The 13,850-nt window shown below is 39.1% G+C and overlaps 1 protein-coding gene across 2 annotated transcripts; it reads left to right on the top strand.

Moving 5' to 3' along the window:
- The first annotated feature begins 615 nt into the window (after window positions 1-615).
- LOC131515282 (F-box/LRR-repeat protein 21) lies at window positions 616-12,866 on the top strand. 2 transcript variants are annotated; one of them, XM_058736034.1, is made up of 7 exons: window positions 616-722; window positions 1,066-1,120; window positions 4,485-4,580; window positions 6,810-7,176; window positions 7,625-7,747; window positions 11,111-11,282; window positions 11,659-12,866. In XM_058736034.1, exons 3-7 carry the CDS (start codon window positions 4,498-4,500, stop codon window positions 12,300-12,302), a joined length of 1,389 nt encoding a protein of 462 aa, XP_058592017.1. In that variant the 5' UTR covers window positions 616-722; window positions 1,066-1,120; window positions 4,485-4,497; the 3' UTR covers window positions 12,303-12,866. The 2 variants fall into 2 exon arrangements, with proteins under 2 accessions (XP_058592017.1, XP_058592023.1); XM_058736040.1 differs by lacking the exons at window positions 616-722; window positions 1,066-1,120 and having other exon boundaries at window positions 4,309-4,580.
- Window positions 12,867-13,850: the final 984 nt, after the last annotated feature.

Here is a 13,850-nt window from a genome sequence, read left to right as displayed (position 1 = left end):
TGTGTCAATTTGGAACTATGTCCATGATAAGCAACAATGGAAGTTCCAGAATATTATGCATAGTCTGACCTCAGACTTAAAAAAAACACAACAACTAATGATTAAGAAAAAGTAATAAAATCCTCACCTCTGTGTCCTTTTTTGGTGTATGTATTGAAGCTCAGGTAGTTTACACAATGGATTGCAGTGGTTAGCCCCAGGGAATGAGATGTGGCATAGGACAGGGAGGTAATATACACATATTTAACATCCAGCGGTTACCACTTTTGATATTTTAAGTTTCAGGTATTTGTATATTAATAAAGGTGTGCTCTTTTCTGGGAGGTTTTTTTCTAGAAACTGGAACTATTTGGTTGGGCGTCAGTTTTACGGCGTTTGTGATCACAGAGGTGTAGCTAAAGAGCAGCAGGCAGATGACCTCCCACTCATCGCCTAGGGAGGCGCCCCGGGGATCACGGAGCAGGTGCGCACTCGGGCGCGTCTCCCTCTCGAGAAAGGCGGGGCTGGGCGCATGCGAGGAGGGGCGGACGCGGGGCCTGGGCGGGGCTAGGGTGGAGGACGCCGGCTGCTTCAGGGGTCTCAGTCCGCTCCCGGCGCCGCCAGCTCTGGGTGGGGGAGGGACACCGGAGCGCCGTCGGGGTGGGCGGGTCCTGTCGTGCAGCACGGCCCGGGGACGCCGCCGAGTCGCGCGCGCTGCAAGCCCCGAGGTTACGTGCGTGAAGGTAGCATTTCCTTGTGGGGGTCGCGGTGGTCTTCGAGGAGTGCGCCTCCTCCTGCTTAGAAGGAGCCGCGGGCCGGAGGCCGGGTCCTGCTTCCGGCGGGTGGAGACCCGGAGGCGCCGGCGGTCCCCGCGCTTTATTCCGGGCATGAGGAGGCGTGACCTGGCATCCCCGCGGGCGTCGCCCGAGGCTGGGGGGTGGCGGGAGCCCCGAGGAGCGGCCGCACCCCGGATCCCGGCCCCCAGGCGCCTCGCAAACCCGGCATTTGATTTGCCCCGAGGTGGGGTCGTCTGGCGGGTTTTACAGCCTCGGGTGGTTCGCTCCTCACGTGTGTGTCTTTCCACAGGGCCCTGCGCAGGACCCGCGTGCGCGAATTCAGTAATTTTCTTCCTCTGTGGAGGGTAAGCTTTGAGAGGGCCGTCCGCAGCCTCCCGCGGCCGTCGGGCGCGCACTCGGGGATATTGTTTTTACGGTATTTGCGGAAAATGCGCAGTGGTCACGGGTCCGCGTGTTCGCTTTTGCGCGACTGCCGGGGTTGAGGGGGGGGGAGGGGAGGGGGGGAGGTTCCGGGAGGGTAGCGGCGGAGTTTATGTTTGCCATAAAGAGATGTCCGAGACAGAGGTAGACTTAGACCTTTCCCGCGACTTGGGACATTCTGCACTCAAAGGGGACTCGTTTTGTCTTGGCCCGTGTGCCCGGAAACTTTTCCCAAAATGTGAAGTTGAATGGATTAGGAGGATTTTCTCAGGGGAAAAAAAAAAAAAATGTTGCAAAATGCTTTCTTGAATCCTTTGTTTTAACTGTTAGGTCTTGGACCTTCCCCAGTTCCGAAGGCTTCTCCTGGTCTGGGACCTGGCCTGCCTTTTCTCTTTCAGAGTCTGGCTGCAGAGGTTGGGGATGGGGAAGGAGAGTAAAACGTTTACACAGCCCTCCCTCCTCCATCCAGGGATTCTAACAGATTGCCCAGTTCAGGTTCTATATAACCCTCTCTTTGCATCTCAAAAGGTGTTTTCAGTCTACACATATTTTGAAAATTTCAGTTTTCCTATGAGTCATTAAAAGGAAACATGCCTATTTTAAAATTTAAAGTTTTTTTTTCAATAAGCATATCTTAAGGGCACAGAGACACTTTGGAGAGAGTATAAATATTTGCTAAATCAGTGGTGAGAACACCAAAATGCTGGAATCACTGCTTTAGGAAAGATTTTATTTGACATAATACTTCTTTTTGTCTTATTGAACCCTCGATGATACTGTAATTGATTTTCATATTTTTTTGAAATTGCAGTTTTTAGATTTAGAAGGCAGCTGAGGTCATGTGGATTGCAAAGACTGTAAATATTTTTTACAATATTTCTAAAAAAATTATGTTTTGTTTTCTACCTGGATGATAAACTCTGGGGAAGAAATGTTGGCCCTTAGCATAATTGACTCTTCCATTAGAAAGCCATGTGTTTTTTGGGGTGTCTGGGTGGCTCAGTCAGTTAAGCATCTGACTTCATCTCAGGTCATGATCTCACGATGTGGGTTTGAGCCCCACCATCAGGTTCTGTGTGCTGAGAGCTCAGACAGAGTCTGGAGCCTGCATCCCATTCTGTGTCTCCCTCTCCTCCTCCCCCCCCCCCCCAAAAAAAAAAACAAATAAACATTAAAACAATAAAAAAATAAACAAAAAAAGAAAGCTATGTGTTTTAAAGCTGATCTTCAGCCCATCTGTCCAGGCCCCACCTTTCTTGTCATTGCACCCATGATTAGGATTTCAGACCCCTTAGCAGATGCCTTTTAATCTGTGGTAGCAGCAGTGAGATTTCTAGTTTGCTGTTTTAGAAACCAGCTTAAATAAAGGACATTTGATAATTTCTGTTCATTTTCGTGTTGCTGCTTCCAACAACTTTGTCTAGGGTTTTAGGTAGTTTTGAATCTTCTGTTATCTGTAATATTCACACAGTATTTCTAGCATTGTGATGACTGAAAACTTGAAACTTTCTAAAATACTTCCTGTGTATTCATTTAACCAATTCTGGAAGAAGTGATGATGCAAAAGATAGTTGTTTCCATTGCTGCCACCAGATTGGCTTCAAGATGTTCATTTAATGTCTTTGAGAATGTTCTTCTCAAGAATACTGTTGGAGATTTCTTAAATACTCTTAGAGGATCCAATTCACATGTTCACCTGTTCCGCCAAATTAGTAAAGATAACAAAAAAGGAAATTGGGTTAGGGTGATTAGGCCACTAAGTGGATTTTGAGTCATTGTTACATTCTTTGCTGAATGCTAATAAATCTTTTCAAACTCTAGACTTGCACTAAAGATCAGTGTCAAGCTATCCTTTTTTGGAAGTTTGGTTTATCACTTGATGGGGTCCCATAGTCTGATTTTATGTTCTTCTGTGGCTCACAATTCCAGATAGTCACTCTGAAACAGCAAACAAGTGTCCTCAGTACCCAGGGAAGTAGTTCATCTGATTCTGAAGACTCCAGTGAATTGATTGGTGATAGGTACTTACTTACCATCTTCTTAGGGGTTTTAGATAGTAATTCACTGTTGTGGTACTCTTGCTAGATTACTGCTGTATTCTCCAGCATACACAACGGCCTGCAAACACAGAATTAGTCAACTTGATACCTCAGCAGAAAGTTTTCTGCAGTAAATAAAATTGTGTGACATCTGATGAGGGGACTACAGGTCATTTACCTTTCCCTTATTTTTGTGATATTCCTTTGAAAATGTGCCAGTAGCTCCTTTCTGCCTACTTCCGGAGTGGAATACAAAGTAGGAGAACCAGCCTTGCCATTAGCTTGTAAATAGTAGTTCAGATAGTAGTAGAACAACGGGTAGTGGTGGGGAAATGAAATTGTGGATGTTAAACTCAAATACGTTTTCCCTATCTGTGCTCCAAAACTCTGTGTTAGGAGTTGGATTCAGAGAGAAATTGAGAGCTGGCAGGTAGTAGATAGCAGCTATTAGAAATTTTTAGTGGATTAATAGATTGCCCCCCACCACCTCCTCTGTATAGTTGAATTTGGCTTATGAAAGTGGTAAGAATGCATTTATTTATTTATTTATTTATTTATTTATTTATTTATTACTTTACGACATTTATTTATGATGCCAAGGCAGTGAATTTTATCCCGATGTAGACCTGTTACTGTTTTCTTCTATGTGCATAGAATGCCTCCAACTCTGGTAGGTCACTGTGCCTAAAATTGGTCAGACCTCAAAGATGTTAGGAATGAATCGATTATGAATGAATCAGTTATATCTATCAACATCAGTGAAAAACTTAAAAAACCACAAAAGCATGTGTTAATAGGAGACTAGTCAAATGATATTTGATAAAAATTTATGTCTTCTTATTTAATTATCATTACTCTGGTGGCATTATGTGCTCCTAAAAACTGGAACTGAAAGATTTAACACAGCCCATAAGCAACTACATAAAATCTTGGACTACTTAAACTTTCTGTAATATCTCTCCATACATGCTCATTAAAATATGAATTTTCAGAACTCTCTGATTGATCACAGCCTTCTGAGTAGAACCTCCTGTCTAATTTTGAGTGGTGACGTTCCCACTAACCAGCCGAGTTGTTTTTATGGACTGGTTTCCTCCCAAGTAGAAAATAATTGTTTGGGAATCAATAATTGCTAAACAAAATCCTTCAACGTAATGCGATCGTATCTAAATATCCTAAGCATAAGAATTATTGGATTTTTCCTTATATATTCTGATGAATGTATTTTTGTGGTATTTTGCCAAGCTAGGAAGTGAAATCACATGGATGTTGGTGAGTACCCCATGGCAGCTGTTACTTCATGTGGTTCGTTCGGAGTGAACTATAACTTGGAAGCCTCCTTTAGGTAAGAAAGTTGGAGTTTGAAAGAGAAATCACCAGTTCTTTTCAATGATCATGTATGTTTAGGTTAGAATTTTTATGTCATGGTTTTCAAGCTAATAAAGATTAATTTGTCTTGCCTTCTAACATATATTTTAATGGTGCTTCCTGGAACTAGATTGTATAAAATTTATGATTTGTGGGGGCACTGGATGGCTCATTCACTTAAACGTCCAACTCTTGATCTCAGCTTAGGTCTTGATCTCAGGGTCATGAGTTCAGGCCCTGTGTTGGGCTCCATGCTGGGTATGAAGCCTACTTAAAAAAAAAAAACAAAAAAAACCCCAACTTTGTGGATGGGTTTTATACTCTGAAAATAAATGTACACAAGGAAAAGGGAAATGAAATGTTATTTTTAACAGAATTACTGGTATTCATCTAATATCTGTTATTTCTGGTGATTTTATCAGTGAATTGGCAATTTAATATTTTACTGAATAAACAAAACAATCCATGTTATGTAGAATCAGATTTAATGTGTAGCATAATCCCTTTGTTTACAACTGCAAGGCAGTTTTCTAACCTGATACTTAGATGAAATTTTCATCTGGCTTTCGGTTTCACTGCTTTTCCAGTGAGGGATTATATTAGCGACAACTTTTTTGGTGATAACTTGTAAGATTTTAACAATACATTCTGTAAGCTTACCGAATAAAACACGTACAGGCAAAATGTTTATAAATGTGCTCTCAATTTAGGATCCACTGTACATTCTTTTACCTTACTTGGGCCATTGGATTTCATTTTAGGGCATTAAAATTAAAGAGTAGGTCAGCCCTTTCAAAATAAGTGTATTTTGGAAAAAGAAAACAAAAATAAGCATATTTTGAATAAGCTTTGAATTATTGATGTCAGCAGTTTGATATATTTTATGTTATGTCACTGGACCGTTTCTCAGTCATGCGCATAACTAGTTGATTCATACTAAAATGTGTGTGGTAGCTCTTGAGATATACCTTTGCAACTATTTTTGCTTTTCATTTTAGTTTTCCAAACCCTAAAGATGACATTTCATTTTTATAGCAACTTAATAGGTCTGTCCTGCTTTTGGGATCCAACTTTCTCCTGTAATTAAGAAATGTTTCACATCATACAGAGATATATATATTTCTAATGTTCAGGGATGAAAAGAGGGTTAAATAGTCTACCAAAGTTAAATAAAGTTCAGAACCACTCTTAGCATTATTTTGCCTCTGAAATAATTGTGTGCTTAAACACTTTGGATTCTTACGTAGAATGTACGTACACACAAGATAACCTTATATACTTGGGTATATCTAGACCTGAAATTTGCTGGAACTTAGTTGTGTCTCAAGCTGGCTAATACCTAGAGATTCATCATGTCTTTTTGTTGGAGAAGACTACTCATTCCTTTGCTATTGAGCATCAGGTGCATTGCTTACAAGGCTCTGTCCCTGGTGTGTCCAGCTTCAGTAGAGCTCCTTTGTCCTGGGTGTCACCTGAAAATTGTGCTTCAATTTAAGAAATGAAATTAGTTCAGAAGAAGGCACTGGACAATTTAATATAACAACAATGACTGCAACAATGATTAAGCCTTTACTATGTTCCAGTACTTAGGGTACTCTAATCCTCACAACAGCCTTATGAGATGAGGTACTGCTATTCTCCCTGCTCTTCAGATGAGGAAACTGAGGCTTAAATTTGCTCAGACAAGATTGCATGGTTAGTAAATGGCCCGGCTGGGACTTTTCCAGGCCTATGCTTTTGATTATGTTTTACTGTCTTTCAGAACTCCCAGGAGTTGTTAGCACAATTGCACTGTGATGCTTTCTTCTCTGTAGAAGTTAGTAAGAGTACAGTAATTGACCAGGAATGAGCCTGGGACACACACTGCTTCCATAGACGTTTCCTTTTAGAAGCCTCCCCAACCACTCCCTCCCATTCACAAACTCAATCACATACCATTGCTTTATTCTTCCAGTGCGACTTGTCCCAATTTCAGGGATGGCATTTCTCATGCTATTTCACGATTTGACCATAGCTCTTTGAGAGCAAGTTCTCTCTTACCTCTATATCCCTAGCATGTCGCAGTACCTATCAATGCAGGAAAGTAGATTGCTATTAAAATTTGTTAAACTGTTTTTCATTTTCTAATGTTAATCCATACAATTAGAAGACATATGTCTAGGAAATGAGGAAAGTGTTATCACTTAACATCTTTTGATGTTTACAGAATGAAGAGGAACAGTGTATCTGTTGTGAATAAAATTGTCCAGTCTTCACCAGCAGTGAAACAACCAAAAGTTGGGTTCTACTCTTCTCTCAGCCACACCCACATGCACACTGTTCTTCTAGACTGGGGGAGTTTGCCTCACCACGTAGTATTACGCATTTTTCAGTATCTTCCTTTAATAGATCGGGCCCGGGCATCTTCAGTATGTAGGAAATGGAATGAAGTTTTTCATATTCCTGACCTTTGGAGAAAGTTTGAATTTGAACTGAACCAATCAGCAACTTCATATTTTAAGTCTACACATCCTGATCTCATTCAGCAGATCATTAAAAAGCATGCTACCCATCTCCAGTATGTCAGCTTGAAGGTAAGAAAAGCGTTAAATAGAAACGACTTGCATTTTGTTAATGTCATTTTTTTTGTAGATCTAGATCCCAATATTGAAGCGGTCAATGAAGTTTGCAGGATTTTTATTCTGAACAATTTCCTGTTTTTCTGTAGTTATTTGCATAGATTGAGGTAAAGAACTTGAGCTATAACTTAAACTTCATTTTGCTTCCTCTGGATTGTACTACTAAAATTCATGTCATTGTAGAGGATTTGAAAGCATGGAGCACCTAAAAAGTTACTGTGTCACTAGCTCTATTTCTCACTTTTTGTCTGAGACCTTTTGTATAAAGAAAAAATACTAATTTGTTTTATAGCTTGACGGGATAAATACAGTTTTGCAATTGAATTCTGTTAAATAGTTATATTGCCAATAATTTTCTGATAACTTACCTTCAGGAGATTAAGATTTAAAATTGTCTTTGTAGGTTGACAGTAGTACTGAATCAGCAGAAGCTGCCTGTGATATACTTTCTCAGCTGGTAAACTGCTCTCTCCAGACCTTGGGCTTGATTTCGACAGCCAAACCAAGTTTTATGAATGTGTCAAAGGTAAAGATGCCAGGCTTTTTTGTGAGATAAACAAAAGTTCTCAAATATTTCAATCTAGGCAAAAAGGATTCTTTTACTAGAAGTAGATGGTGTCTTCCTTATATTCAGAGAGTTACTTGAGGCAGTTTTCTCTTGACTAGCACGTATTTTTGCTGAAATAGCTTATGCATGGTTTCATTCTTTACATATATTTTGTAATTTTAATAATTGTTTCTACAGTAGCTATCGTTAATGTAAAATTCAGATGTTGTGCTTAGGATTTTCAAGTGCCTTACTTAGTTTCTTTGAATATAGAGTGTGTATAGCCAATAGTGGATGTTTTTCTTGTAATTCTATAGCTTCTGCATTGGAGGTAGAACAGCATAATTCTAAATGAACTATACCAATTAGGATGATATTGGTTTCTATAAAATAGAAACTCTAAAACGATAGTAGCTTACACAACATGGCTGAAGTTTATTTCTCTTACATTAAAGAAGTCTATGCATGAGCATAGCTGGGTGAAGCTGTTGGGATCTCGAGCCCCTTCCATGCATTCCATTTTCTTTAAGGCATTTTCTTCATTTTCACCGTCCAAGATGGCTTTCTGAGCTCCAGCCATCACATCCTGTTCTAGGCAGCCAGGTGGAAGAAGTGGGGAAAGAAGGGTACGCCCCCTGCTTTTCAGGGATGCTAGCCATGAGCACCACATAATGCTTCTGTTGGTATGTCAGGGGCCAGCACTTAGCTGTGGGGCCACATCAGGTTTCTGTTTGACGAGGAATATTTCTTAGCTCGCTGGTAATGTGCCCAGCTAAAACTTGAGACTGGATTACCAAAAAAGAAGGGATGAATGGTTGTTAGGAAGCAGTCAGCAGTCTCTGCTGCATAAACTAGTAACTGTCTTCATTCAGGCTTCAGCTTGGATGCCATCTCTTCAGACAAGCATTCCTTGACCAATTTTGCTAAAACAGTGCCCCCTCCCCCAGTTACACTCCACTATATGTCAATATTTTCTTTATAACATTCATCAGTGCCTGAAATTACCTTATTTATTTAGCATGTTCATTCTCTTCTCCTAGAACAAAATGTAAGTTCTTTGAGGGCAGGGGTTCTATTTTGTTTATTTACCACTGTAAACCTAGAGTTAAGTAGTGCCTGGTATGTAATAAACACTAAATTACGGGTGCCAGTAAAACCGGCTAATGGAAACCTTCCTGTTGAAGAGGACCGAGGAATAGTAGCATCTTCTCTCTCATAAACTGGGTCATGGCTCTCAAGCATTTCCACTAGCTTGTTTATCTTTTTAAGAGACAGGGAAAATGGGTCATTTGGGGATTAGAGTAATATAAGCCATCCGATGGAAACTTACTACTTCTAAACAGTTATTTCCTTGTATATGAATGATGGAATCAGATTAGCCTGAAATTGTTAGATTCTAAGCTGTCTCAAATGCAGCCCATCAGCTTCTTTTCTGGGTAAGCTGATGCAGTCACGAGGGTGAGGCAACAGTGATTAGCAGACTTCCTTTCAAGCTCTGCCTTTACAGTTAAATGAGTTGAGTGGCTTTCGGTAAAGTTGTGTATCTCTCTTGAGTGTCAATTTTTTTCACTTGTAAACTGAGGAAATATAAAATACAAGGACAGTATTTTGTTAGGCATAGGCGTAGAGTGCTGAAGGAATATATGGATACGATAATGAAGTGTGTACTCCAATGCTTAAAAACATCCTTCAGGACCATAAGGGTCCATTGAGAGTTGATGAAAGGGAAAGTAAACCTTAAATTTCTTAAGGAAGACGTGATGTATTTCTCTAATAATTTTTGGCACAATAAAATTTGGTAAAGAGATCTAGCTATCCACCATTTAAAAATTTATATACATCAATTTACAATTAGTATAAACCAGTGTGCTTGATTATAAATGAACTTGATTATAAATGGACATAACAGTTTGGTCATTCTTTTTTAAAAAATTTTTGTAATGTTTATTTATTTTTGAGAGAGACAGAGCACAAGCGGGGGAGGGACAGAGAGAGAGAGACAAAGAATCTGAAGCAGGCTCGAGGCTCTGAGTTCTCAGCAGAGAGCCCGACATGCCTGATATGGTGCTCAAACTCACCAGCTATGAGATCATGACCTGAGCCAAAGTCCAAAGCCTGTTGCTTAACCAACTGAGCCACCCAGGGGCCCCTCCAATTTGGTCGTTCTAATAGGAGTAATAGAACCTTTGGCAGAATCTGGATGGACTTTCAAAAAGGGAAAATGATCATGCATGGATTTGGTTTTCAGGCTATCTGTCAAAAATTTTGAAATTGTATGCACTTTGGAGTCTTTATTTAATTTTCTACAAAAGGCATATCACTAAAGAATAAGATTATTTATTTATTTATTTATTTACTCATTCATCAACAAATATTTATTGATCTCCTACTATGTGCCAGATATTATTTTAGGTACTAGAAATACAGGAGTGAATAAAACAGATGAAAAATTTGTTTATTCTATGGCAGGGGTTGAAAAGATTCAGACAGTCAGTAGTTTAGGCTCCACAGGCTGTAGTTCTGCAGCTCCTCATCTCCAGCATGGTAGTGTGAAAGCAGACGCGGACAGCATGTAAGTGAAGGAGCACAGCTGTGTGCCAGCCACACTTTAATTGTGAGCACTGGAAGTTTCATATAATTTCCACATGTCACAAAATATTATTCTTTTTTTTTTTTAATTTTTTTTTTTTTCAACGTTTTTTATTTATTTTTGGGACAGAGAGAGACAGAGCATGAACGGGGGAGGGGCAGAGAGAGAGGGAGACACAGAATCGGAAACAGGCTCCAGGCTCCGAGCCATCGGCCCAGAGCCTGACACGGGGCTCGAACTCACGGACCGCGAGATCGTGACCTGGCTGAAGTCGGACGCTTAACCGACTGCGCCACCCAGGCGCCCCACAAAATATTATTCTTTACAAAACTTTTTTCAGCCGCTTAAAAATATAAAAACCATTCTGAACTCAAGAGACATACAGTAACATACTAGGTTGGATTTGGCCAGCAGATCTTAAGTTGCTAGCCCCTCTTCTAGGAAATAAATATAATTATATCCTTTTAATATTGGCAATCACATTCTTAAGATGGAAAATAATTGGAAGATGTGTGTATGAAATTTTGGAAACCTTCTTCCTTTCTTACCATTCCATTTATCAATTGTAAAAGTATGAAAGTATACTTTGTCTTCTACTGACTAATGGTGTCATGAAAAACACTAACATGTTGATTGCTTTTACTGTGTTTTTGTTAGTAAGTGTTGATATAAGTAGTTTTAATGGCCTATTTGATTGAAGCTTTAGATGTTTGAATAATGTTTCCACAATTCTTTCCTTATTGCCGCGGAAGTCTCATTTTGTGTCAGCACTTACAGTTGTTTTTGTCAACTCAAAATCATTATCATCGGTCAAAATTGAAGATACACCAGTGGATGATCCTTCACTGAAGATTCTCGTGGCCAATAATAGTGACACTCTAAGACTCCTAAAAATGAGTAGCTGTCCTCATGTTTCATCTGATGGTACACTATATCTTTTTAAGCTTTTTTGATGTTTTTTTTTTATTATACTAATAGTCACAATGTAATTTCATACTGAAAAGTACATGCTTATGAAACAATTGAAAAAGTAATATTTTTTCAAAAGAAGTCTTAATCTGTAAACTAGGCATAGTTTAAATTGCATCTAAAAGTATTTTAGTCGTAGGTATATTTTATTATACATATATTTTTTATTACTACATATAATTATATGCCTGTATCTTGGCATCCATCTCAGAAATCATTTCATGTCTATTTTGGCAAATAATGAATAACTAATGTCAAATTTAGATTTATGAAATGTTGTATTAGTATCAGTAATTCTTGGTTCTTAAAAGTTTTTCCCTGTTTCCTGCAGGAATCCTTTGTATAGCTGACCATTGTCAAGGCCTTAGAGAATTGGCATTGAATTATTACATTCTAAGTGATGAACTTCTCCTAGCCCTTTCAAGTGAAACTCATGTTCGCCTTGAACATCTTCGAATTGATGTTGTGAGTGAAAATCCTGGACAGGTTGAATTTCACACTATTAAAAAACAAAGTTGGGATGCACTTATTAAACACTCCCCTGGAGTTAATGTTGTTATGTATTTCTTTTTATATGAAGAAGAATTTGAGGCATTCTTCAGAGAAGAAACCCCTGTTACTAACCTTTATTTTGGTCGTTCGGTAAGCAAAGCAGCTCTAGGCCGGATAGGTCTTAACTGTCCACGACTAATTGAGTTAGTGGTATGTGCTAATGGTCTTCAGACTCTTGACAATGAACTTATTTGCATTGCTGAATGCTGTAAAAACTTAACAGCCTTGGGCCTCAGTGAATGTGAAGTGAGTTGCAGTGCATTCGTTGATTTTGTAAGACGGTGTGGGAAAAGGCTGACCCACCTCTCCATAATGGAAGACGTTTTGATCCCTGATGGTAATTATAACCTAGATGATATTCACACTGAAGTCTCCAAATACTTGGGAAGAATATGGTTCCCTGATGTCCTGCCTATCTGGTAATTAGCTACCAAAGATTCTTAATTTTTTTTTTTATTGGTAAGATAAGCTTCTTTCTGTCTATGCAAATGTAAATTTTAAGATGCATTGTTGAAATATTTTAGGTAAGGTATATTAACATTTGCAAACTGTCTTAATGGATCACAGCAAAAACATTTGAAAAAAAAGTAGGAGAAATTTTAAGAGCGGGAAATATCCATAAACAGGGCTTAGATCCTGTATTGTGGATTAGGTAGCTGATATGCTAAACGCTGTCAGTGGTTTGTAGATGAGTTCCTCAGCCTTCCTCGGAGGGATATTTTAGCTTGCTAAATAAATTTATAATATTGAGCTTCGGATCCCTAAATTATGATGTTTATAACTTTATATTGCTTTAACGTTTATTTATTTTTGGGACAGAGAGAGACAGAGCATGAACGGGGGAGGGGCAGAGAGAGGGAGACACAGAATCGGAAACAGGCTCCAGGCTCTGAGCCATCAGCCCAGAGCCTGACGCGGGGCTCGAACTCACGGACCGTGAGATCGTGACCTGGCTGAAGTCGGACGCCCAACCGACTGCGCCACCCAGGCGCCCCAACTTTATATTGCTTTAATTACTTCCCTTTTATCTTGGTATTAGTGTGTTTTACAAGATGTGTAGTATTAAAAACTAAGAGTAAAATAAAAGTATAGTTACAGAGGCTGACTTAATTGTACTTAATTTTTAGCACTATATAAGATCATATTATAATTCAGTAAACCATTTCTAATTTCTAATACACTTTGAATTCTTTATTACATTAGCTTGAGAGAAAATGCGCATTAGATTAAAATTAATACTAATTGTTAATAAAAATATTCTGATTGTTCATTGATTAAATATGCTTCTGAAAATTTTAAAAAGTAAATTTTGCAGAGTGTCTTTGGGAGGGAATCAGCATTTACTGACCTAATCCTCTGTATCTAAAATTGTCCCAGAGGTCCTTTGCAGAAGTGATCTTCTAATTTCATTAGTGACACAACTAAAACTCTTTAGTAGTTATGTATTGACTTGAGGGTGAAGATATATGCTTAAAATGACCTACAAGACCCTACATAGTGTGGCATTTCCCTAATTGTACCAAACTTCCCCTTGGCCCTTCTCCATTGTCTTTCACTTCCTTAAGACTGCCATGCACTCTCTAGTCAGAGGGCGTGAGGATGTGTTCTTCTTTCTGCTTAGATTACTGTCTTTGCTCCCTCAGATCTTTTCTTTAGATGTCATTCCTTCAGGGAAGCTTCTGACTTTCCACACTCTGTGACTTCTGTTTGTGGCACTCAGCGTTATTGAAATTTGCCATTTGCTTCTATGATTATTATCTGTTAATTCTACTGCACTGTAAGCTTTATCAGTGCAAGATCACTCTTGGGTTTTGCTCACTGTTGCATCCTAGCATGTAGCATAATACTTAGCAAATAGTAGACTCTCAGTAAATTTTACTTAGGTACTTGCATTTCCAGACTTGTTCCCTTATGCCTTCCCTTAATATCTTGTTTCTTTCTCAGAAAGCAACTTAAAAAGTTGCTTCATCT

The sequence above is a fragment of the Neofelis nebulosa genome, chromosome 1, assembly GCF_028018385.1.
Source record: "Neofelis nebulosa isolate mNeoNeb1 chromosome 1, mNeoNeb1.pri, whole genome shotgun sequence".
In the NCBI taxonomy this organism is placed as follows: domain Eukaryota; kingdom Metazoa; phylum Chordata; class Mammalia; order Carnivora; family Felidae; genus Neofelis; species Neofelis nebulosa.
Note: the sequence above shows the minus strand (reverse complement) of the source record. Positions and strands in the feature narration are given on the sequence as shown.

Bases quoted from the DNA above. Each gene is read 5' to 3' on its own strand.
- LOC131515282 (XM_058736034.1), top strand. From the start codon at position 4,498: ATGGATGTTGGTGAGTACCCCATGGCAGCTGTTACTTCATGTGGTTCG. The intron at 7,748-11,110 runs GTAAAGATGCCA...TTGCCGCGGAAG, and splicing joins GTTTTATGAATGTGTCAAAG to TCTCATTTTGTGTCAGCACT. The intron at 11,283-11,658 runs GTACACTATATC...TGTTTCCTGCAG, and splicing joins TCCTCATGTTTCATCTGATG to GAATCCTTTGTATAGCTGAC.